This window comes from Quercus lobata, chromosome 12 (genome assembly GCF_001633185.2).
Source record: "Quercus lobata isolate SW786 chromosome 12, ValleyOak3.0 Primary Assembly, whole genome shotgun sequence".
NCBI lineage: Eukaryota > Viridiplantae > Streptophyta > Magnoliopsida > Fagales > Fagaceae > Quercus > Quercus lobata.
The window spans coordinates 31,588,460-31,614,014 of record NC_044915.1 but is presented as its reverse complement, the minus strand read 5'-3'; the positions used below and the strand labels follow the sequence as shown (position 1 = coordinate 31,614,014).

The following is a 25,555-nucleotide window of genomic DNA, read 5'->3' as shown; positions in this document are numbered from 1 at the left end:
TAGTAAGTATTTTTTTTGGGGCTAAATATCCTTATATATAATAATAAGTAAAGATTATGAAATAAAGTATCATGAATCCAAAATTTTATATAATATATCCCATGCATGGAAATTAATATATATATATATATATATATATGGGGATGGGCCCAGAATAACAGATTGGTTGGGCCTTGGGCTCGTCCGAGGACCATTCTGTCCGAGGAGACGTCGCGGCCCAAAATCCTTACTCAGGCCCACCGGAGCAAGGAGAACACATCCGAGGAGTAATTCCTCCTCGGACGTTCCAAAGTCCAGGTCAACAATGCATCCCAGCTACTATAACCCTCACTCCAAACACGTAAAAAGAAAGGAGACCCAAAATATCCCAGCAAAAACTGTCACCACCACATTAAATGCACCACAACTACTCTCCTGGCCGCATTAATGAAGAGAAGACCCCTGAACAATGCTACCTTGGTCACTGCAACTCACAAAGAACTGGTAAGGGCGTCTGATGGGACAGGTGCTCAAGTAAGGGTTTGGATGATCAACAAGTGTAAGGCCCAGATGATAACAGAGGGTCTATATAATATGTAAGAGTCCCTCAAGAGAAGGGATGGAGAAAAAAGGAGAGAGGAGACAAAGGAGCAAGGTCTCACTGTACTAATGCATGCTCATGAATAAAATTTCCCCCTTCACATCCACTTTCTTCATTCTTGTTTCCATATCTGCTAAGCACATGCAACGAACCGTTTAAGCCAACTGGAACCAAGTTCTTCAGCCCATACTCTACAAAAATTCATTGTGTAGGACCTTTTGGGCCAAGGCCTGATCATCCAGGACCGGGTTAACTAAAATCGTGTCCCTACAATTGGCGTCGTCTGTGGGAAGAACTAAAGTATCAGTAAGCACAACGGTTGAGTATGGCAGAACTAGGTCCACACCAGAAGAATCCTCACCAGGCTAACCCTCAACAAACAGAGCCCATTGAGTCCCAGCGGCAAAATAACCCTACCAACCCAGGCAGCAGAGGGAATCGTGAGGGAAGCGTGCATACCACCCAAACGAGCCAGAGTCACACCCAGATAAGTAGTCATGTATCCCAGAGGCGAAATAGTCATCAGGCCATGCAGCGAGAGATAGATGACCTAAAAAGGAAGTTACGACATGTACAGCGAAAGCGATCTCCCTCTAGCTCAGATGAATCCTCTAATGGGGAGGACGCCAGTTATCGACGAAGGTCGAGAACCCCCCCAAGTGAAACCTTTTCTTATGAGAGGGAACCATGCCCTGTACGAAAATATGAGAGCCCATCCAGCAAGGGTTCGGGAAACGATGCTATGAATAGGGCGCTAGACCAGATTTCAAGATCACCCTTCATGTACAGAATTGAAGGGGCTAAGTTGCCTTGACGCTTTAATCAACCAGCGTTCGCCATCTATAACGGCCGAGCAGACCCGGTGGAGCACGTAAGTCAGTTTAACCAGAAAATGACTATCTACTTGCAAAATGAAGCCCTGATGTGCAAAATCTTCCCATCCAGCTTGGGACCAATGGCGATGAGGTGGTTCAATAGCCTGAAGACAAATTCCATAGGCTTATACAAGCAGCTCACTCAGGCTTTCTGCTCCTGCTTTATTACAAATAGCAGAGTCCCTCGACCCCTCAATTCGCTATTGTCCTTGTCCATGCACGAGGGGGAAACCCTGAAAGCATATTCGGATAGATATTGAGAGATGTATAATGAGTTGGATGAGAACCATGATGATGTTGCTATCAGCACATTCAAAAGCGGCCTCCCTACCGAGCATGGCCTAAGGAAATCTCTCACTGGTAAACCAGTTGCCAACGTTCATCAGTTGATGGATAAGATCGACAAGTGCAAAAGGGTGGAAGAAGATCAGCTACAAGGAAAGGGAAAGGAGAAGATCATTCCCCCCAAAACGAATGATTTCAGGTCGGAACGATATAACCATAACCAGCCGAGGAGGGATTTTTCGAGACAGGCTGGACAGAGTAACATGCAAACGGTTAATGCCGTGTTTAGGGAGCCAGTGCAACAAGTGCTGGAGAAAGTAAGGAACGAACCCTTCTTCGGATGGCCGGGAAAGATGGCTGGAGACCCTTCAAAACGTAACCAGAACTTGTACTGCCACTATCATCAGGACCATGGGCATACCACTGAGGATTGCAAGAATCTATGAAATCACCTAGATCAATTGATCCGAGAAGGAAAGTTACGTCACCTTTTGCACCCATCGAACGGCCATCCGGGTCAGGCAATGCAAGAGCCTCGAAAGGATGTGTCATTAAGACCGCCCACTGAGACGATACACGTCATCCTCGCAGCACCAGGAAGAACTGGGCCGCCTCTTTCCAGGGTACTGGCTATTGGTCGGCTCCCTTCCGAGGACAGGCAGAGGGAACCTAAAAGGTCTAAAAAATGAAACTTTTTGATACTAGGATTCTCGGACGAGGATAAGAGGGGAACTATCCAACCTCACGACGATGCCTTAGTGGTTACACTGAGAATTGGGGGCTTCGATGTGAGAAGGGTGTTGGTAGACCCAGGAAGCGCAGTGGAGGTACTGTACCCTGATTTATACAAGGGGCTGAACCTGAGGCCGGAGGATTTGACAGCTTATGACTCTCCCCTTATCAGCTTTGAGGGGAAGACTGTTATGCCAAAAAGGCAGATCAGACTACCCATACAGACTGGATCAGAGGTGGTGGAGGTGAACTTTATCGTGGTCGATGCCTACTCACCCTACACAGCGATAGTAACCAGGCCGTGGATCGATGCCCTAGAAGTTGTATCCTCCACACTTCATCAAAAAGTAAAGTACCCATCCAGAGGCCAAGTCGAAAAGATTTGTGGAGATCAGGCCATGGCCAGGCAGTGTATGGTGGCCGCCATCTTACATTGGTCCCATACCGAGTCCTCGGCATCTGGAAACTTATAGCAACCAGCCACCTCGGCAGAGCAAGACAATGAGCCAGCCGAGGAGATAAGATGTGAAAGTTTAGAAAAGTTCATTGTCGACAACGACCCGAAGAGATTTTTCCAGGTCGGCTCCAAGTTGCCTTCTCAAGAAAAAGAGGAACTGGTCGGATTTTTGAGAAGAAATGTCGACGTGTTTGCATGGGACGCTTACGACACCCCAGGGGTTGATCCTAGCCTTATTTATCACCACCTGAACGTTAACCCATCTTCCATTCCAAAGAAGCAACCACCCCGACGCCCCTCAAAGGAACATGCTAGTGCCGTTAGAGACGAAGTGGCAAAACTGAAAAAAGCAGGGGCTATTAAAAAGATCTTTTACCCCGAATGGCTGGCAAACACGATGGTGGTAAGAAAGAAAACGGGGAAGTGGCAAGTCTGCATAGACTTCACAGACCTAAATAAGGCATGCCTGAAGGATCCATTCCCCTTATCGCGAATTAACTGATTGGTGGATGCAACTATAGGCCACCCTCGAATGAGTTTCCTGGACGCCTTCCAAGGCTATCATCAAATACCCCTTGCATTAGAAGATCAGGAGAAGACGGCGTTCATGACAACCATCGAAAACAATCACTATAAGGTGATGCCGTTCGGACTAAAGAATGCAGGGTCAACCTACCAAAAGATGATGACCAGAATGTTCGAGCCACAGCTGGGCAAAGTCATTGAGGTTTACATAGACAATATGGTTGTAAAAAGTAAAATGGTGTCCGAGCACGTGAAAGACCTTGAAATCATCTTTGCTATCTTAAGGGAGCACAAGTTGCGATTCAATGCTTCCAAGTGTTCATTCGGGGTCGGGTCTGGAAAATTCTTAGGTTATATGGTAACCCACATGAGAATAGAAGTAAGTCTTGATCAAATCAAAGCAATTAACAGCCTACAGGCTCCTCAGAATCCAAAAGAAGTACAGAAGCTCACTGGCATGATCGCAGCATTAAACCGGTTCATATCACGATCTGCAGATCGATGTCGACCTTTCTACCTCTTGATAAATAAGTAGAAAGGGTTTGAATGGTCGGAGGATTGTGTCCGGGCCTTCCAGCAACTTAAGGACTACTTGTCACGACCACCTATCATGTCTAGCCCTAAGGCAGACGAGGTACTGTTTGCATATATCGCCGTAGCCCCTCATGCTGTAAGCCTGGTACTGATACAGGATGACAACAGGGTACAGTGACCAGTGTACTACGTGAGTAAATCATTACATGAGGCCGAAGTATGATACTTACCTTTGAAAAAAGCAATTCTAGCGATAGTGCACACCACACGGAAGCTCCCTCACTACTTTCAGGCGCATACGGTCATCGTTCTAACCCAGCTTCCCCTTCGAGCAGTGTTTCGAAGCGCCGACTACACAGGAAGGATCGCCATGTGGAGTGCGCTTTTGGGGGCCTTTGATATTAAATATATGCCCAGATCCTTCATCAAAGGTCAAGTCCTCGCAGACTTAGTCGTAGAATTCGCTGAACCGTCCGTAGAAACAATAACTGAGAAGAAAGACATGGATGGAAAATCGGTTGGTACAATTTCAGCAGAGGGGACCTCACGTTGGAAGGTCTACGTGGATGGCGCGGTCAACCAAAGAGGATCTGGAGTTGGGATAGTTTTAATATCGCCGAACGGTGTTGCTGTTGAGAAATCACTAAGACTCGAGTTCTCGGCTACGAACAACGAGGCCGAATACGAAGCCTTACTTCAAGGGATGACGATGGTTCAAAGATTGGGCGGAAGGGTAATGGAAGCATTCTCGGACTCTAAATTGGTCGTTGGCCAAGTGATGGGTGAGTTGAAAGCTAGAGATGCTAGAATGCAAGAGTATCTCGGACGAGTTAAACGCCTACAGTCGAGCTTTGAATCCTTTAATCTGACGCACGTTGCCAGGAGTGCGAACACCCATGCAGACTCGCTGGCCACTCTCGCCACATCCTCGGCGCATGATCTGCCGCGAATGATCCTTGTCAAAGATCTAGTCCAAGCGAGTCCCATTAAAAGAGACCCGACTCAGGTCCATCAGATTAGAAAGAATCCCAGCTGGATGGATCCTATAAAGAACTTCCTCAAAGACGACATCCTACCAGAGGGAAAATTGGAGGCCGAGAAGATACGGAGGAATGCTCCTCGGTTCTGGTTATCGGAAGACCACAAACTATATCGGCGCTCCTACTCTAGGCCGTACTTACTTTGCATACATCCAGAAGAATCTAAGTCCTTACTTGAAGAGTTACACGAGGGGATTTGTGGAAGTCACACCGAAGGGAGGTCGCTAGCACACAGGGCGCTCACCCAAGGGTATTGGTGGCCGAACATGCAAAGAGAGGCCCAAGAATACGCAAAGAAGTGTGATCAGTGCCAGAGATTCGCCCCAAATATCCACCAACCCGGAGGGGTCCTCAACCCCCTCTCCAGTCCCTGGCCGTTCGCTCAGTGGGGTCTTGATATTGTCAGTCCTTTCCCCAAAGCTACAGGGAACAAGCGATACATAATAGTTGGAACCGATTACTTCACCAAATGGGTGGAGGCTGAACCTTTGGCCAACATTAGGGACTTGGAAGCCCAAAAATTCATCTGGAAGAACATTATTACCCGCTTCGGAACTCCACATACACTCATCTCGGACAACGGTCTCCAATTTGATAGCAAGAACTTCAGGGAGTATTGCCACGAGTTTGGGATCACTAACCGATACTCCACTCCCGCCTATCCCCAAGGAAATGGACAAGTCGAGGTCGTGAGCAAGGTCATAGTGAATGGACTGAAAAAGAGGCTGGATGAGGCAAAGGGGAGATGGGTGGAAGAGCTCCTACACGTCTTATGGACCTATCGGACAACGCCGCGACGGTCAACCGGTGAAACCCCCTTTTCGATGACCTATGGGGCTGAGGCCATGCTCCCAATTGAGAACAACTTTCCCACACTGAGGTCTAACTCCTTTACCCCAAACAACAACGACGAGTTATTGGGGAGAAGTCTAGACTTAGCCAAGGAAAGAAGGGAAAAAGCAATGATCCATATGGCCTATTACCACCAGAAGCTGAGACAAGGATATGATGCTAATGTTAAACTGCGACCTTTAGGTCCAGGTGATCTCGTGATGAGAAAGATTCTCAGCAGTGCAAAAAACCCCTCTTGGGGCAAGATGGGGCCCAATTGGGAAGGACCATATCGCATCACATCTGTGGCCGGAATAGGTGCTTATTATCTAGAAGATTTGGATGAAAAAACTGTACCTCGCCCGTGGAATGTAAATAACCTAAGAAGATATTATTATTAATGAAAACGGTTTTGCCCGTGTTTTGTTCCGTGATCATCATGTACCCACTAGTCCATTTCCAACTATTCAAAGTTTTAAACAGAACCTAAGTCCTGCATGGCTTCTCGGACCACAGACTTAGGGGAAATTATTACTTATGGCAACTATTCAAAGTTTTAAACAGAACCTAAGTCCTGCATGGCTCCTCGAACCACAAACTTAGGGGAAATTATTACTTATGCAATTTATCCAAGTTTTAAACAGAACCTAAGTCCTACATGGCTCCTCGGACCACAGACTTAGGAGAAATTATTATTTATGGCAACTATTCAAAGTTTTAAACAGAACCTAAGTCCTGCATGGCTCCTCGAACCACAGACTTAGGAGAAATTATTACTTATGACAACTATTCAAAGTTTTAAACAGAACCTAAATCCTGCATGGCTCCTCGGACCACAAACTTAGGGGAAATTATTACTTATGCAATTTATCCAAGTTTTAAACAGAACCTAAATCCTGCATGGCTCCTCGGAATACAGACTTAGGGAAAATTATTACTTAGAACTCTTGTGCAATTTCAAGGTACGAGCGTAGTCTAGCATCATTACAACCATTATTCAAATTCGCTGCACGGCATTCTTCTTTCTCATTCGTTTGTATTTATTTATATCATTGCGAACATTAAATAGAGGGACAGTATTAGTAAACATCCATAGAAAACAAAGAGAACATTTTATATTAATATTCCAAAGTCAATACAAAGAGAGGTCTTTACAAAAAAACAAAAATAAGACAACTCTCATTCAAAAAGAAAGAAGAGTACAAAAATTAAAAACCTAAAAGCTAAGCCTCAGCAAGAGGATCCTTTTTCTGCTCTGGTTGAGGAGGAGGAGCCTCGGAGATGGAGTCCTTGGTAGGATCCTTGGCCTTATCAAGCAGAGGGATGGCATCAGGCACAGCCAAGCCCTGCTTAGAAGCTGCTTGAGCGCCATCAGGATTCTCTCGGATCTCCTGAGGGTAGAAGACCTTCTCAGGCAATCTCAACACCGAATCTACAGGAATTCCTGCAGCATCAAGGGCATGAGCCCATGAGATGCTGCAGTAGTCCCTGCACACCTCGGGAATTTCCTCGAAGAGCCTGGCCTCCGTTTCTTGAATCCCGAGTGAGCAACTTTCTTTTAAGCCTCTGCAACCTCCCGGATCAGCTAAGCCTCTTCTTTAACCTGCCGTATCTCGTCCTCAACTTTCTGCAGAGCGGCCTTAAGATCCAATACATTCTGCTTCTCAGTAGCAAGATTGGTCTCGGTTACGAACAACTTCTGGCGCTGGTCCTCCGCTTGAGTTTCAGCTCTCTTCAGGCCAGACTCCACGCTCCGGCGCTGCCTCTCCAACTCTTTGAACTTCTCCGCAAGTTCAAGGTTCTCTTGCTTAAGGGACCCCACGGTCTTCTCCACCTCTGTCCGAGACTGGACCTCAGCTTCAGCAAAACTGCAGTTGCTGCAACAGAACTCCTCAGCCACAAACACCTGCTGAGTGATCTGCCAACAAAACAAAACCAAAATTATGTTAGAATGCAACAATGTTTGATGACTTAATGAAAGGGTACAAGAATGACTTACCATCGCAAGGTCCCTCTTAAGGGACAAAAAAAGCTCGGGCTGGGAGAATCGCCTGTAGGCCTCCATGTCCCGAGGAAGGAGCACTGGCTGCTCCAGAGTCTCAGCTATGTAACCTGCTCTGCCCCTGTTGTATTCTCGAACCGAGGCAGTATAGGGGATAGCGACCCCATCTAACTCCAGCTTCGGACTCCATACGCAGGGATTAACGCGTACTTCAGCTCGATTCTCCTCATCTCGGCTTTCCACAGAATTAGCCCTTTTACTCCTCTGCCCCCGAGTGGTTTTTTGCTGCTTGGCCGGGCTGGGGGCCACTTCACCTTCCTCAGGAACATCAACCGGCTTTTTCTTTTTTAAGTTCGGGTTAACCTTGAGGCCAAGGTCGGAAGGAACCTGAAGGGCGGTTGGGGGAGGGTCCTGGGCCTGCGACTTAGCAGGCACTTTCGAAGATTGGCCCTTTCCTTGGCTGGACATCAATTCTCGTAAGGATTTTTCCTTGCCAGCCATGTTGTCTACTTCCTCGTCCGAAGAGTCGTTTGAGTAGGCTATAATAATCGGAGCGCCGACCACAGAATTTCGACCCTGCTCTCCTTCAGGATCCGAGAGCTCAATTAGGGGGGCTTTATCAACCTCCTCTTCAAAATAGAACTCGTCTATTTCCTCCTCAAGAGAAAGATGAGATGATTCAGCCTTTCCTTCAACTGGCGCAGCAACTTCAAGGTTGTCTGGTGGAGGCAGTTGCGCGGCCGGTGGAGGATCCCGAACACCAAGTAGCACGACTGGCTTAAGATCTTGTCAGGCCAGAAACTTAGGCTTGGATACGTCAATCCTAGCCAACCTAGAACTACCAGCCCTGATGGCGTAGCCAATGGCTTGGAAGCACGGGTTAGTGGTTGATAGCCCAAAACCAAATGACACGCGCGTAGCTGCCCGTCCTCGGTAACGTAGATTTCTGACCTTAGAAGGTAGTTCAAGGCCGGAACGTTCACGTAGCTCAACCTGGGAGCAACCAAAGCTCTATCTGCAATACAGCTGAGAAGGAAATTAGAATTAAACTACAAAATTTATGACTCAAGCAAAAAAGAGTAAATCCGAGGAGCTAAGCCCCTTCCCTAAAGGATTGGCCCTAAAGGCGCCGCACCTGGAATTCCTGCCCGAGTTGGACAATGAAAACCATTGCTCCATTCTCTTGAGGCAATGAGGAAGTCATCCTTCATAGTCTTATTGGATATGGGGAGACAGGAGATTAGCCTAACCACCTCGAATCGAGATTTAAGGTAACATCCTCCCTTCTCGACGTAGTGGCACTCGTACATGTGTATCACATCATGCCAGGTCAGGCTCAGACCCATTCGCTCGTTCAAGACATCTATGCAGCCTAATACCCTGAACATGTTTGGAGTACACTGGTGTGGTGTCAACCTATACTAGAACAAGTAGTCTCGGGTAATCCTACGCATGGGAAGTGTTATTCCCCCTTGTATAAAGGCAATCATAGGAATGACCACTTCACCCACGTCTCTATCTAACAGTACTCCTCTAGGGGACAGTACCACAGAACCACTCCCTGCAGGATATGGTATTTTGCCCTAAAGGCCTCCATGGCAGCCGGAGTGTCTACTAGGTCTTTGAATCTACCCATCTAGGCCGAACTGGAGGGACAGAAATAAAAACCGAGGAGAAAAGTAAAATCCGAGGAGAAATTCGAAGTAACAAAATGAACGGAACTTACGGGTGTCTTCACAAATGACCAGTGAGATGCTTGAAAATCTCTTCTAGGAAGGACGCTTCACAGAAACGATTATGGAAATTCGAAGAACGGAAAGGGCGCTGGAGTTCTCTGGAGTTCTCTGAACTTCTGATGTGCAAATAAAAAAGAAAAAATGAGTCTCTCTTGCGCTTTATATAGCAGGAGGGAGAGAGAGAAAATCCCTCCCACTCAAAAATTCGAGGAACAATGCTAGCCGTCAGATCTGCATCTCGCTGTTGGATAAATGAGACATAAAGCTGCCTGGAGTAAATGGCCACGCCTCGTAAATTGTGGCGCGTCAAAAGTAACCGGCCGCACGCGCGGACCAAGAGCTCATTAATTCCATCATTTGTAAATGTCAAAACCCCGCTTTTCTCCTCGGAAGGAGATCAAAACCGGAATTTTGAGGGGCTATTGTGGGGACCGGCGCAGAATAACAGATTGGCTAGGCCTTGGGCCCGTCCGAGGACCATTCTGTCCGAGGAGACGTCGCGGCCCAAAATCCTTACTCAGGCCCACCGGAGCAAGGAGAACACATCTGAGGAGTAATTCCTCCTCGGACGTTCCAAAGTCCAGGTCAACAATGCATCCCAGTTACTGTAGCCCTCACTCCAAACACATAAAAAGAAAAGAGACCCAAAATATCCCAGCAAAGGCTGTCACCACCACATTAAATGCACCACAACTACTCTCCTGGTCACATTAATGAAAGAGAGGAGACCCCTGAACAGTGAGTAGTAATTCCTCCTCGGACGTTCCAAAGTCCAAGTCAACAATGCATCCCAGTTACAGCCCTCACTCCAAACACGTAAAAAGAAAAGAGACCCAAAATATCCCAGCAAAGGCTGTCACCACCACATTAAATGCACCACAACTACTCTCTGGCCACATTAATGAAGAGAAGACCCCTGAACAATGCTACCTTGGTCACTGCAACTCACAAAGAACTGGTAAGGGCGTCTGATGGGATAGGTGCTCAAATAGGGGTTTGGATGATCAACAAGTGTAAGGCCCAGATGATAACAGATGGCCTATATAATATGTAAGAGTCCCTCAAGAGAAGGGACGGAGAAAAAATGAGAGAGGAGACAGAGGAGCAAGGTCTCACTGTACTAATGCATGATCATGAATAAAATTTCCCCCTTCACATCCACTTTCTTCATTCTTGTTTCCATATCTGCTAAGCACATGCAACGAACCGTTTAAGCCAACTGGAACCAAGTTCTTCAGCCCATACTCTACAAAAATTCATTGTGTGGGACCTTTTAGAACAAGGCCTGATCATCCAGGACCGGGTTAACTAAAATCGTGTCCCTACAATATATATTAAAAAGAAAGAAAAGAAAGTGACATTCATTGTACAAGAAAGTGACATTGATATGAATTTTGATTATTATGATAATCTCTTTAAAGAGAATGAATAATTTGAACAATTTATTTAAATAAAAATTATACACACATACATACATTTATTTATTTATTTTACTTAAATGTATAATCAATCTCATGCAATTCATTTAAAAGTAACAACATTAAAACAAATGAATAATTGTCCTAAAGATTACATTGGTATATTCATAACCTTCATGTTTAGAAAGACTTTCACTTAAATTTAACTGTACCAAAGTGAATTGAAGTGCTACGTTAATAAGGCTTAACAAAACTGTAGCAATAATAAATATTATATTTAAAATTTTAGATATTACGAGTTTGAGATTTATATATATATTTTAAATAAATTTGGATTTAGAATAGGTGCTTTTAACCCAAAAATATATTTTCCCATTATGTAAATACACAAAAAAAAAAAAAAAAAAAAAAAAAAAAAAAATTCGAAGTGGACCAAATGGAACAAAATGGACCAAATGGACAGAATAGGATCAAATAGGAACAAGGTGGACTGAAAAAGACTGAAGGGAACCGAATATGACCAAAGTGGACCGAATAAGAATGGACAGATTGGGACCAAAGCAGATAGAATGGATCGAACGGGACCAAATTAGACCGAAGTAAACCGAATAGAACCAATGTAAACTGAATAGGACCGAAGTAGGAAAATGGACCAAATAGAACCAATATGGACCGAATGGAACCAAAGTGGACAAAATGGACTGAATAGAACCAAAGTGTACCGAATGGCCCGAATAGGACTGAAGTGGACCAAAGTAGACATAATGGACCAAATAGAACCAAATAGAACCAAAGTCGACAGAATGGACCGAATAAAACCAGACTAGACCAAATTGGACAGAATGGACCGAATGGAACCAATGTGTACCGAATAGGACCGAAGTGAACAGAATAGGACCAATGTAAACTGAATGGACCGAGTAAGACCAAAATTGACTGAATAAGACCAAAGTAGACCGAATAGAACTTTAGTACACAAAATGGACTAAATAGAACCGAATGGACTGATTACAACCGTATGGACCGAAAAGGACCAAATTGGACCGAAGAGGACAGAATGGACTGAATAGAACCAATGTAGACCGAATAAGATTTTTGAATATTTATCATTTTTATTGTATTTTTAGGGCTTATATTTCTGATTTCTAATGTCTATTTTCTTTATATTTTTTAACTCAAAACTAAAGAGTTTAGCCCAAATATAATAAAATTTCATACTTTTCAATACAAAAATTATTTTTTAAAAAAATGAAATTTTGAGCTAAACATGAAAAAAAAAAAAAAAAAAAAAAAAAAAAAAAAACAAAAAGAATCAATTTAAGACCCAATTAGTCAAAAATGAACTAAAGGAGACCAAAATTTACTGAGTAAACCGAGTGGATCAAATTGGACCAAAATAAACCTACTTTGAATAGAAATTGTTTAATTTGTAGGGAGAACAAATTATCGTCAACAAATTTTAGAAAGAAAAAAAAAATTATACATTATATTACAATACAAAATAATTATTTATTTTCATGCATCGTGTAGGTCTACGACTTGTTTTATCTAATAGTTAAGCACTAACCTATCAATGCCTTAGTCTCAAAATTTTGAAGTTGGCTATAGATCTTAAACAAATTAGTTAAGATCAGCCACAGGTATTCTTTTCTTCATTCTATTCTATCTAAAGTCATACAATCATACACCCTGTTACTTCCTTAATTGGTTAACACTAAGTAGTTACAGGAGTGAATCCATGAAAACAGCACCCTGCTGCATGACCTAAAGTAAAACTCCCTTAGCCCTTCAGTCAGAAAAGCATTGAAGAGAAGCTTCCCAAATCAGAAGAGTTGGTTATTATCACAGAACGAATCACACACACAAAGAAGATCTAAACAGTCAAATAAATTAATTTACAGTTATAATCCAAGACATCGAGGAATAAATCTTTCCGAATCAGGAAATGCCTGAACTAAGGCAGACATAAGATAAATCAACTTCAAAGGAAACAACAAATCATGTTATTGACTTGCTGCCGCATATGTTACAGTTGGGACTCAAGATTCTCCCTCAGCATCTAAAACTAAAACTACAATAAATTTCTGAATTAAAACGATTAAAAAATAATTTAAGAAAGAAAAAAAGAAGAGGAAAGCTGTGTCACCATCTCAATTTGCCAAACTATCTAAGAAGCTTTGCAACTCCCTCAAACCTTCTGCAGAAAAGCTCCTCTGCACCCTAGAGCGTGGGGCGACCAAGTTGGGGGGAGGCTGGTGTTGAAAACAGACCACAACAGCAGCTAAATTATCCCCACTCTTCCTCTTCAAAGCCTCATCAACCAGATCCTTACTACACAAGGCTGGGTCATTATGCTCCTGAAGTCTGCGCCGAGCAAAATCCACAGCATTTTGACTCCTAAACACATCCCAGATTCCATCACAACCTATGATGAGGAATTCGTCTTCCTCCGTCAATTTTGTGGACTTAAGCTCAGGCTCTGCACTGAGTGGCCCACCATCCCCACCTTTCATTCCTTCCATATGCCAGTCTCCCAAAGCACGAGTAACATTAAGTTGTCCATTGAGGTAGCCATCGTATATATAACCTCCAGATGCCTCGATTCGTTTCATCTCTTTGATGCAAAGTGGTTTGTGATCCCTCGACATTTCAATTGCTTTGCCACGGCGGCACAGCACTGCTCGACAATCTCCAGCATTTGCCACCACCAACAACCTGCCATCAGAAAGTACCATCAGATTGATGTTACAATATAACAATATTTTCATCTCAGACCAACTTTTATACTAGGCCAAAATAATCCATAAATTTTGGATTTAGGACTCATGACTAAGTGGCCATATAATTTTTAACAAATAAAATTTTTTATCAACAAAGAAATCCAACCAAAAAAATATAATGTTCCATTGTGGGTTAACACAACGTCAATCAACTCATGCAATTCTATAAGAGATGCTGCTTCTCTCTTTGCTGTCAAAACACAAGAAACTCATTTCAAATATATCAGAATCATCCAATAATTTACAGGACATCCAAATGCCCCATTATTGTACGCAAGTGACTAAAACTATGTATATTCTTGAGCTAAAGGCCCAACTCACAAGCCCAATAACAAAACTCTGGATAAAGCCAAGACAGCTTGGCTTACACAAACAAACCAACTAGCTAGATGAGTGAGCCAGTCACTTAAAGAAAATTAATTTTTATGAACAAAATTTGGACAGGATTGCATACATTTTGGACCACAGGACACATAGAAAATCCTGTACAAGAGGCTTATTTTGTTGAAATACAGTTCAACTTTGTTTATCATCTGAGAGAAACATCACAGGTTGGTATAGTCAGTCTGAACTTAATTCAGAGGACAAGGGAACAACAGTCACATGTAAGACCAGACATCACATATATAACCATTGATTTTAACTGAGTTTAAGGGAAAGGTATGCTTGAACAAACTCAAAATCCGGAAACATAATTTACATTTGTCACATAATAACTAAATTAAGTCCACTCAGTGCTCCTGAATCACTGACAAAGCTTGTGGAAAGCAAGCTAGCGAGTTCAGGGGATTAACAGTGTCCCACAACAACTTTTCATCAGAAGAGTATTGCTCACCTTTAAAAAAAGATCATAAACACAAACTAGAAATGTGAGAAACGTGTATGTAAATTTGGTTCGTAGAAAAATTCTAACCTTCCAACAACAAGAGCTGCCAAAGCAGTAGTGCCAGATGCAAGGGCAGCATCCAAGGAGCAAGCTTCCGCAAAGGCAGTGTCAGTTTGCAGAAATGCCGAAGCAACAACCCTTTCAATATCCCTTGGGAAATCTTCATCCTCAACAATGAACTTTGGCAAATGACAGCAAGCAAAGTCAGCAGCATGCTTTCCACCATGCCCATCAAACACCTGAACGGCCAAAAATGCACTAATGTTGAACAATACTAAATTAGAAAACAAAATATCTTGTAAGACCTGCATAAAACCTAACTGGAAAACCTGACAAGTAAAGAAGCAACTAATATTCAAGCATCTCCAGCGAACTTTCACAGCAATTGGCAAGCAAAGTGGGAACAGAAAATTTTGCTTCTGGTAACATACACCATTAACGTTGAACTCATGACCACCACCACAAGCCATAAAATTCACTTCACAATTACATCCACAACACCACCTCCTCCATGAAAACCACCATTACCTCATACCTCCATTATGTTGGGAAAGGTTGGATGTAGAGAAGACAATATAAGTTTTCTATAAATAATATAAATTTTATTTGAAAACAAAAATTAATTCAGAAGAGACCACCTAATCTCAAAGAGAAGGAAAGATGTGGAGTTTTTTTTTTTTTTTTTTTTTTGGGAAAAGTAATTAGATTTATTTTATTTTTTTCAATAGATCAAAAGTAATATTTATTAATAAATAAATATAGGTTACACAAGCTCACAATGATGAGCACTCCATAACCTAAAAGAATTACAAAAGATTTTTTACAAAAAAGGAAGTGATTCTATGAAATCTAAAAGAGTGGTACAGTCTGTAAGACCCCATGCTCCGGACCAATCAAACAAAGTATGACTTAGAAAATCTTCTAGCAGATACTTGTATCCATCCATATCCTCAAAAGTACGATTGTTTCACTCCCTCCACAATAACCACATCAAACATAATGGTAAAAGTTCCAAATTTTCAAAGAGTGCTACTCAAACCAATTCCTCCACCCAGATAAAAGATCAACCACCTGCCTTGGTAGCACCCAATGGATCCCAAACAGTCTAAAAACTAGGCTCCATTACGCATAAGCAACGTCACAATGGATCAACAAATGGTCTCTTCCCACTAAACCAACACACAACACTACCCAACTATGGTCAAACCTCACCTAATAAGATTATCACAAGTAAGGAGCTTCCCACAAGTTCTTGTCCAAACAAAAATAGGAGACCCTCTTAGGGGCCTTAGCACACCAAATACTCTTCCAGAGAAAAGAGTCAGTCAGTGCTTAGCCTCATAATAAGAGCGGACATTAAAGATGCCACTCCCTTTCAATTTCCATATTATCCTGTCACCACCCTTCCTCCTAGGAATATTGGAGCATAGGAGCTATAAGAAAGAATCAACCGCCTCCAACACTTAGTCATGAAAACCCCTATGAAATCTCCTGTTCCAGGTCTGACCTTCCCCTCATACTGGACAATCCAGCACTGAATTCGTGGAGATGGTGATCAATAGAAATAGAAATGGAAAGAACTAGCAGTAACATTTTCAGAATGATAAGTGGATTTCACATAACATAGCATGTGCATTGACATCTTACATAACTTTCTCTTTTCTTGATGAATCAAAAAAGGGTAGACAAAAAATCCAAAGTAGCATATGTTTACTCTTATTATTACTCAAAAGAACTAGCAAAACGCCTTGTATCATGATGCATTTCATTCAAATAACAACAATTAAGTTATTAACAAACCGCCAAGATTCTTTGATAGCTAGCTTCCATAAATAAGCATATATAACCACTCTACAAGAACCATATACATTAAACTGAAAACTGTGAAAAAAACAGTAACAAGTAAGGTGATTAACAATAGTAATAAGAGAAGATAAATACTGCGTAGAAGGCATTGGGCGCATCAGTAAAATTCTCGAGCCCATAATCCCGAGCAAAGTTGTCAACACAAACATATACATCTTCCATTTTTGTACGAAACCCCATGTCAGCCCACGCCCCAGAGCGAACAATTGGGATGAACTCAGACTCACAATTCTCTAGACCATGCCCCGGTTCCACACACACATCCGAGGCCTTACTCTTCATCTGCCAAAATTCCAATCCAAACCTTAAAAATCACAATTATACTAAAATTCATAACAAAACATCTACTTTATATCTGAAACCAAAAAAAAAAAAAAAGCATTCAAATGTAGCTAAGAAAATCCAAACATAGCCTTCAAAAAAAAATTTTTCTTTTCTTTCAAGTAATGCTAAACAAATAACCAATAGTAACAAAATAAATAAATAAAAATGTTAGAGAAGAAGCATTGAATTGAACTACAAATGAATCTAAAAGGAATAAAGGAAACCCCAAAAATAAAAATAGAAAGAGTGAGAAAGAAGAAAGGAACTAACGAGAGAAGGGTGGCGAATGAGAGATTTGTTACAAGGCAGAGGGAGGCGGTCGGTGCTGAAACAGGGGCGGTAGGCGGTGGCGGTAGCGGCGGAGAGAGGGTTCGGAGGGCGACCCTCGCTTGAGCTCCCTTTACTTTGACCCTCCATTTTTCACATCATATATCAAACCTTTAAACCCAAATCTACCAAAAAGTGAGAGAGAGAATGTAAGTGGGTTATAGAGGTTTTGCAGTGCAGAGCATTAGGGTTTATGGTGTAGACTTACTAGAAAGAGAAGGAGAAGCTAGAGAGAGAGAGAGAAAGAAGAGAGAGATTTGGGGCGATTAGAACGAGGTTGAGACTTGAGAGAAGGGGCACTGGTTTTTGTTTGTTGTTTTTGCTGGGTTTCTGAGTGTTGACTTTGTTTAATGTTTACTTCGTTTGTTGTTTAGAGAGTAACAGGTGTTGGTGTTGCTTTCCTTTCTAGCATCGAAACGACGACGTTGTTTTCTTTCCTTCTTTCTTTTAGTAACGTCACTTCACTTAAACTTCTGTTTTTGTTTTGTGTTATTTGTTTTTGTATTTTTTTTACCCTTTTGTTTTCTTTAGTAACGTCACTTTGCTAATGCTTACTTCTCCAGTCTCCACTTCTCCTTCTCCTCTGGGATGGGAAGACAGACAAAACGTCAGCTTCTTTCTTTCTTTTTTTGGATTTTTTTTTTTTAAAATGGTATGCCTACAGTATTTTCACAATATTTTTATAACAAATTTTAAGTGGCAGCTTATTACTGGTTGTTATTATTGGGGCAAAAAAGTAATCTTAATGTTAGTTTCAAATTTGAACCAATAACAACTAACCACCTGTGATTTGTTGTAAAAATATTGTAGATATAACATTTTTTTTAATGGCAAATATCTGCATTAGGTTACATATTTAGATATTACTTTTTTTGATGAAACATGTTTAGATATTACTTTTTTTATGGAAGTTTTTTTTCTTTTTTTTTTATGGAACATATTTAAATATTACTATTAGCATCCATTTAGGAATAACTTATTTAGTTGAAATTGAAAATTTTTACTGGAAGTACTATAAATAAAAGTAAAAAATATATAAAATAGTATAGTAGGACCCATAAATAATACCAAAAAATGCAATAAAACCTATAAATAATAATAAAAATAAGCTAATTAATAACAAAAATAAACTAAATAATATAATAAAAAAATAAATTTTTAAACAAATGCCAAACACAACCTTAGTATATCTTCTTCCCTTTTTAGCATAAAAAAGTCAAACTTAGTTTTATAAGTACAACTGCGTAAATTTCATAATAAACACTACAAACTAGTGAACTGCCTATTTTTAGTACTTACTATTTCAACTTCTTGTTTTTTTTTTTCTTTTTTTTTTTTCTTTTCTATCCACATCATTTGAGTTAAGAAGTCTAATATGAGAGCTATACTCTCCATGAGTCCATGAGTTCGTTACTAATTTCAGTTTAATTCATTTAAAAATCAATATATATATATATATATGATTTCTCAAAAAAAAAAAATCAATATATGTAATGTCCATTTGACATGATTAATTTTGTTAACTTATTTTACCATTCAGCTTATTTTTACTACTATTCATGGGTCTCACTGTATTTTTTAGTACTATTCATGGTCCCACTATACTATTTCAACTAAGGGATCCGCTTATTTAGTTAAAACTGAAAACTTTTTGTTGAAAGTACGGTAGATAAAAGTAAAAGTTAGTTGAAATAATATAATGGGACCCATTAATATACAGTACCAAAAAGTGCAGTGAAACCCATGAATAATAATAAAAATAAGCTAAATAATAAAATAAGCTGACTTTTTAAGCAAATAACAAACACAACCGTAATATGTGTCAATTTATTAGCTATACCTATTGGCAAATTAAATTAGGATCCCATTTATCCAAAAAAAAAAATTAGGATCTCATCATTGAATTTCATCAAAACTCTCTATTAAGAATATATGCTCGGATTAAAAACCATATAACTCAATGACATTTCTTAATATTTCCAACATAAATATCTAGGATTCAAATTTCTCTCATCTCCCATTGTTTTTTTTTTTTTTTTTTTTTTTTGAGAATCCTCTCATCTCCCATTGTAACTATAGAATTTGTATAATAAAAAATAGAAACTCGATTTAAAATAATAATAATATTAAAAATACCTCAATCTTTAAATGAATAAATTATACAATATTCCAAGTTGAATTCCCTCATTTCATATGATATTGGATATATACATGTAAGAGAAGTCTCACATTGAATAAAAATTGAAAGAATGAATAATTGATATAATATAGTTAGGCCAAAACTCAATATAAAAATTGTTATTCCTATATGTTATATTAACTATTCAATTTAGTCAATTGTAGTCTCCCTTTGGGATTTGTGATCCCAAGTTAAATCAATTCATGATCATGGGATCCTTTTCTACCACATCATATAGGAACGGTTGTTGCACAAAATGTACTTGTAAGCAATTACTCTATAGATCCTATATCTATCCATATGAAGAAGAAATCATGTATTTATATGCAGAATAAATCATGTAAAGAAGGAGATTCTTATTTGTACAAACGGTTCTTCAAACTTGGAACGAGCATAAAGAAATTAATGATACTTCTTTACCTTTTAAGTTGTTCTACCAGATCAATCGCTCAAGACATTTGGTTTTTATCCAAACCCGATGAAAAAAATGAAATCACTTCTTAGGGACTTGTTGAGAATAAATCTAATCTAGTTCATGGCCGATTTGAAGTAGAAGTTGCCCATTCAATCTATAGTGGCCATCATTTTGCAGGATGAAAAGTACAGGGATTAAATTTTATAGGTGTGGGATTCAAGAGTCATGCCAGATGTTTGCATCAATATACCAATAAATCTATAAGATGACAAAGACCCTTGTTTATCAATGGGATGGATTTGCAAATGCCATTCCAAATAGAGGATTTTTTTTATCTTTTTTTTCTTTCCTAGGTTCATGTTAGAAAACAGTGGCCTCGAGTTCGAAGTATTTGGATTTGGGAATTTTGACACAAGTTTTGTTAGCATTTTTGGGTGTAACCGAACCCAACCCAACCCACTTTTGATTCAAGGCTTCTAAAGCCAAGACCTCTAACAATTTTTGGCTTACAAAGAGATTCCTGTGGCCTGTCGTAGAGATGGTTTTTTTTTTTGGGGGGGGGGGGGTGGGGGGTGTGGTTTGTATCCCTAGAAGATATATCTGAGTTTGGCTTCAATTTTATGACAAATATTTTTTGGTAATTGGAAAGATGACATCTAGTATGATGTAATAATAAGTAAGAATATACATTATATATGAGCGTAGCTCGAGCAGTTTGGGATAAAATCTTGAGTCTTTGATTCCTTTCATTTTTTAGCAAGGCGAAAGGCTGTTGATCCATTGATTTCTTTGGACCAAACTAATTTGATAACTGCAAATCTCGGGTCCACATAGGACCGAATCAAAAGATGAGGCAAAGAAACCTCCTTGTTTTTTTTTGGGAAAGTATGTTGCCACGATCCGAAAAAACGTTAATCTTATATGTACTACATCCCAAAAAGAGTAATTAAGTTATATGACTCTCCACCCCAAAAAAAAAAAAAAGAAGAAGAAGAAGAAAAAGTTGCAAACATTATGTTGCATTGCCCTCAAACCACATGGCATCATCATTAGGTTGGTTTTGATATCATTTATTAGAACCTAAGAAAACACTAACTACACGTGAATTATACTCCCAAAAAAAACTAGTCAAGTTGCAATTGAAAATTTGAAACTTCTTGTAACTACTTAAATAACATAGTTTAACCTAATAAATATATGATGTGGGACTTAGTACATACCTACACAACACACACTTATCCAATCCAATCCAAATAATTTATGGCATAACAATCTCTCCCATTTAAATTCTTAATATTCTCATCGAGGCCTAGATCCAAACCACGTGGAGTTACTAAGTTAGTATTGATACCATTTAATAGAAATGGAGAAAACGCCAGCACTAGTTAGTTTTTTTCTATATGGGAGGCCATAAGCATGTAAGAGGAACCATATCTAAGTGAGATGTAAGCCGATAACGACATGGTTAAATGAGGCCTCTCTCTATCTCTCTCGCTCTCTCATATGTATTAGAAAGAACGAATTGTGTCTACACATTTTTTTAAAATGGCTTAATTAACTTTCTACTACTATATATGTCTGAGTATATCAGTCACATTGAGTATAAAAATCAACATTTCTTATGTACATCAATTAGTTCAGTAATTATGGCAATCAGAGTCCAATCAAACCCTTCTAGAAAATTTTCATAACCAAATTGGAAAAACAGGACGATGCTTAAATGAATGACGCAAAGGAAATTCAAGCTTGCAAGCCTCAGGCAGATGGGTTGGTGCAACTGCATGCATCGTGTGATATGAGAATTCATAAGACTCTCCTTGTCTCTCTCTCAATCTTCAACAGGAAACTGTTCCCAACACGCGTCCCAATAGAAAAGTCGGTACAAGACGGCAAGCTAGCTAGCCCCTTTCCTCTGATTGAGGAGGGTCCAACCCACGTGTCTCAACACAAAGTGCCACCCTTGCAGGTCTTTGTCAGCTACCGTGGTCTGACCAACTACTAATTCAACCCCTCTCGATCTTTCTGATTTTTTTTTTTTTTTTAACCAACAAAACAGAGTCCCTCAAGCCCTCTATATATGATAGTACTGTACAGGACTTTCATCATAATTTGCATTAACGTTTAAAGAAGAGAGAACAAGAGAGATGGCCCTTACAACTAGTTGCTGCTTCAATATCTCCCCTCCAACCCCAGCAGCTGCTTCAAACTCTTCTCTTTCTCCAAAAACACCTCAAGTAATTACATGGTATGTCAAACAAAACCAACTTTTTTTTACTCTTAATTATCACACTTTATTTATGCATATTTCAGCACATGCAAGCTATGCTCAAAAGGGTATTTAACCTTAATTTTTAACCAATTGATTCTTCTGTATATAGGAATTCGAAGAATGAAGGATCATGGAGAAATCGATGTGTCCTAGGCATGGCTTGCATGATAATTGGATTAGAAACGAGCAATTTAGTCATAGGCGGCGAAAGTCGTGCCATTGCTGAAGACATGTCCATGTCCATGGTCTTGAAATCATCAAGTGAGAAGGTTGCAAGATGGAGTGACAAAAGAACATGCCCGGCTTGGCGACTGAATTCATTGGAGACCATTGTACCAGAAAACCTTCCAAGACCATCAGCTCATAGGAGATGGGAGACGGTTGGTTATTCTAAGAAGGCCAGAGAAGTATTTAAACTGGTAGTTAAAACTAGTGGCAACAGCTGCTTCTCTATGTAAACAAACTTTACAATGTGTTTGCACTTTGCAAAATATCTTGTTCATAGATAATTACGAAATTAATTCTTATATATATAATCAATCGTAACCAATAATATCATTGATCTTCTCTTGATCTAGTGCATAGAAGATGATAGATTGTAACTAAAGATTTTTTACATTCTTTTGTAGTATTATATTATCATTAATTTCCAAATTAAAAACAGTTTCTTTGTCTATTTTTCTTGGATTTTTTTTTTTGTTGCCATCGACTAGTTACTAGTTAGTACTTAGAAACTACATGCGTGATTTTTGGAAGAAAAGTAGTACATGTAGTACTTTTTTTGGCAAAGAAAAGTAGTACATGCAGTACGAAATTGGAGTTTCCAGATGAAAGACGAGTGGGCCAAACCTTACTACAGAACAATATGTGCACGCTACACTAACAAATAGAGCCTGTTTAAGAATTTTTGTTTCTATGGGCTTGCCAAGGTTATTCCTAGCCTTTGCAATTTTCAGATTTGCGGTAGGCTGGCCCACGATGATATTTCGCCTACGCATGAAGCCACCTAACAATTCATGGATTCTGACCCAACAAGAAAATATTCATTTATATTAATAAATGATAATTAGCTAAAAACTCAATTAGTTGACAACTCCTAGTTTTTATAACGGAAATACCCCATCTCTTAACTATCGAATTATCAACCAAAAAATAAAATAAAATAAAATAATGATAACTAAAAATTATTTAGCATTCAATTATTTTTGTTAATACGGTCCAATCTTGGATTTGGCTAATCTTTTATATAAAAAAAAATTTAAAAAAAAAATTCTTGGATTTGGCATTCAATGACTTTTGTTACTATGTTGCACTATTGGTTTTTTTGGGGAGGTTTTGTTGCCACTTAGAAATTGCAAATGATTAGATACACCAGTGATTTGTATACTGAAATTTGGAAATAGAACCCACTTCCCCTTCATTTCAATATGTTTGTTTGTTTGTACAAAATTTGGCGCTATATAAAGTAGATATTACTTTGTAATACAATTGGAGTTTCCAGTGAGATCCTATGGAAGCCCAGTGGGCCACATTGCTCCCAATTGTATTTGAGCCTGCTGGACTATAGAACCTGACTACAGCGGACCCAAACTTTTTTTTTTTTTTAGAAGAAAGTGAAACTTAAACCTAACTAGATGATTAGGCTGAAAATATTTTACTTAAATCATCGAAAGACTCCTCTAAAAAAAATCCATCGAAAGAGCAATAATAAGTTAATAATAACTAGAAAAAATTAAATAATAAGATTAAATTAAATTAAATTACGTGATGGAAGCATGTAATGAAGAGCCAACTCTTGATCAAAATTCAAAAATTATAGTATAGGTTATTAAAATAATTTCTTCAAGTTTTTTATAATAGAGTTTTAATGAGGTAGTGTTTTAAATTTATTGAGCCACCTAACATAGATATATCATATGTACAATTGTGGTGGACTTTTTTATGTAATGGGCTGGGCTAATCCTGCCGCATTACGGCTCAATGATTCTGGGGTAGGAGAGTCAGAACTAGCTTAATTGAAACTCACCTTAAGCCAACTTGTGCGCAAGTTAAAACCCTTGGTAGGAATCTTGATGGAGTCACGAGCCCACGGCAGGAAACACTGTCACAAAAACGTTATAGGAGGAGAAACATAATACAACAAAATAGCTAAAATATTTTAACTAAGTACTTGCTACCGACCAAAGATAATATTTAAACAATTTTGCAAAAGGAAAATACGATAATATAAGTATGGCATGAATGAATTAGTAACAAGGAAAATAAAGTTAGCACTTTAACAATCATAATAAAAGAAGGAAGGGGGTTAGTTTGCTAAACTTGGCTTCTTGACAAATTTAAGTCCAAGAAGGGAACCAATCTTCAATATGGATAATCTCACAAGGGAATTCTACCATAGAAATTACCTACTTTGGGAAATTGACCTAAGTGATTTAATCTCAGATTCTTAACTTGCTATAGAGTTGGCAATTGAGAAGGAGAGAAATGGGTAACCAATTGGTGCATGCTTTCCATTCCTCACACTCCTGCTTTGCTTCCTCTCGATTATCTTATTTTCATTGTTTATCTTCTCTGTTTTCTTTGTTTCCTACTTCTCTGTTTTTCTGTGTTTTCTCCTATTCCTCCTTGTTGTTGTTTACTATGCACAGCTAAGGCCTTTTTATACTGCTTGTCGTGATAAGATTTACCATTTTACCCCTCAATTACTTTTGGCATGTTGTGGGTGTCCTTCCCGAATTGCCCACTGGTCTGCTGGCTATCTAGTCACCACCACTACCCTGTATTGGTCGTACCACGCTTTGTTCCCAGACAAAAGTAGTTTTGTTTTGTTTTCTTGCTTCCCATGGCACTCTCATTTGGATAAAGGTTGGATTTTTCTCTAACTAACTCCTATAGCGTGCACCTAGTGATTCCAGCTCATCTTTGCTTCTTTTGGGTGGTATGTCATCCCAGCAGGACATTTCCCCCAAAAAAGTTTGAGCGGGAACCCCATAATAGGCTTCCCCCTTCTTCCCACCACTATACCATACCCTCTCTTACCTTTGACCCATTGCCCACCGACCCTATATTAACTGGATACAAGTGGGTAGTGTCTGAGCCTTGTGCGTGCTCCACTCCCATATGAGTCCATTGCTTATCTGGTGTTTACGCATTTGCCATTACCTGCGAGTTTATCTGGTCCTATTGTGTGTTCTGCTGCTCATTTTACTCTTTATGGCGTGAATGAATCATTGGGTTTTCGTTCTTTGCATCTCGTTTCTTCTTTGGGCTGGGTATTGCTTGGGTATGAGCTTTTTCTTTTTTAATTCAACCCCTATCTCATTTCACTTCTGATTTGTGGGCTAACTAGTATTCTTGCCATGCCACTACATTGTTTCTGCCATGATATCGTTTAACTTGTGTTTACTGGGCTCCCTTGGGGCCTACCATGCCAGTTTCATGAGCTACTCCTTCCTTTAGTCCATATTGCCCAGTATTCCTGCTAGGTCAGTCCA

At 39.7% G+C, this 25,555-nt stretch overlaps 2 protein-coding genes across 2 annotated transcripts; one reads left to right on the top strand and one right to left on the bottom strand.

Moving 5' to 3' along the window:
• Nucleotides 1-12,883: 12,883 nt before the first annotated feature.
• LOC115971765 (probable protein phosphatase 2C 22) lies at nucleotides 12,884-17,560 on the bottom strand. Its single transcript, XM_031091795.1, has 4 exons — nucleotides 17,142-17,560; nucleotides 16,623-16,829; nucleotides 14,709-14,920; nucleotides 12,884-13,730 (listed from the first exon to the last, which is right to left on the bottom strand). Exons 1-4 carry the CDS (start codon nucleotides 17,286-17,288, stop codon nucleotides 13,166-13,168), a joined length of 1,131 nt encoding a protein of 376 aa, XP_030947655.1. The 5' UTR covers nucleotides 17,289-17,560; the 3' UTR covers nucleotides 12,884-13,165.
• Nucleotides 17,561-21,867: 4,307 nt separating this feature from the next.
• LOC115971766 lies at nucleotides 21,868-22,628 on the top strand. Its single transcript, XM_031091796.1, has 2 exons — nucleotides 21,868-22,037; nucleotides 22,171-22,628. The coding sequence occupies exons 1-2, from the start codon at nucleotides 21,937-21,939 to the stop codon at nucleotides 22,517-22,519; spliced, it is 450 nt and encodes a 149-aa protein (XP_030947656.1). The 5' UTR covers nucleotides 21,868-21,936; the 3' UTR covers nucleotides 22,520-22,628.
• The last annotated feature ends 2,927 nt before the right edge of the window (nucleotides 22,629-25,555 follow it).

Excerpts from the sequence above, each read along its gene's own strand:
- LOC115971766 (XM_031091796.1), top strand. The coding sequence starts at position 21,937 with ATGGCCCTTACAACTAGTTGCTGCTTCAATATCTCCCCTCCAACCCCA. Across the intron at positions 22,038-22,170 it reads ACACCTCAAGTAATTACATG|GAATTCGAAGAATGAAGGAT; the intron begins GTATGTCAAACA and ends TTCTGTATATAG.
- LOC115971765 (XM_031091795.1), bottom strand. The coding sequence starts at position 17,288 with ATGGAGGGTCAAAGTAAAGGGAGCTCAAGCGAGGGTCGCCCTCCGAAC. Across the intron at positions 16,830-17,141 it reads TCATTCGCCACCCTTCTCTC|ATGAAGAGTAAGGCCTCGGA; the intron begins GTTAGTTCCTTT and ends GAATTTTGGCAG. Across the intron at positions 14,921-16,622 it reads CGCCCAATGCCTTCTACGCA|GTGTTTGATGGGCATGGTGG; the intron begins GTATTTATCTTC and ends TTGGCCGTTCAG.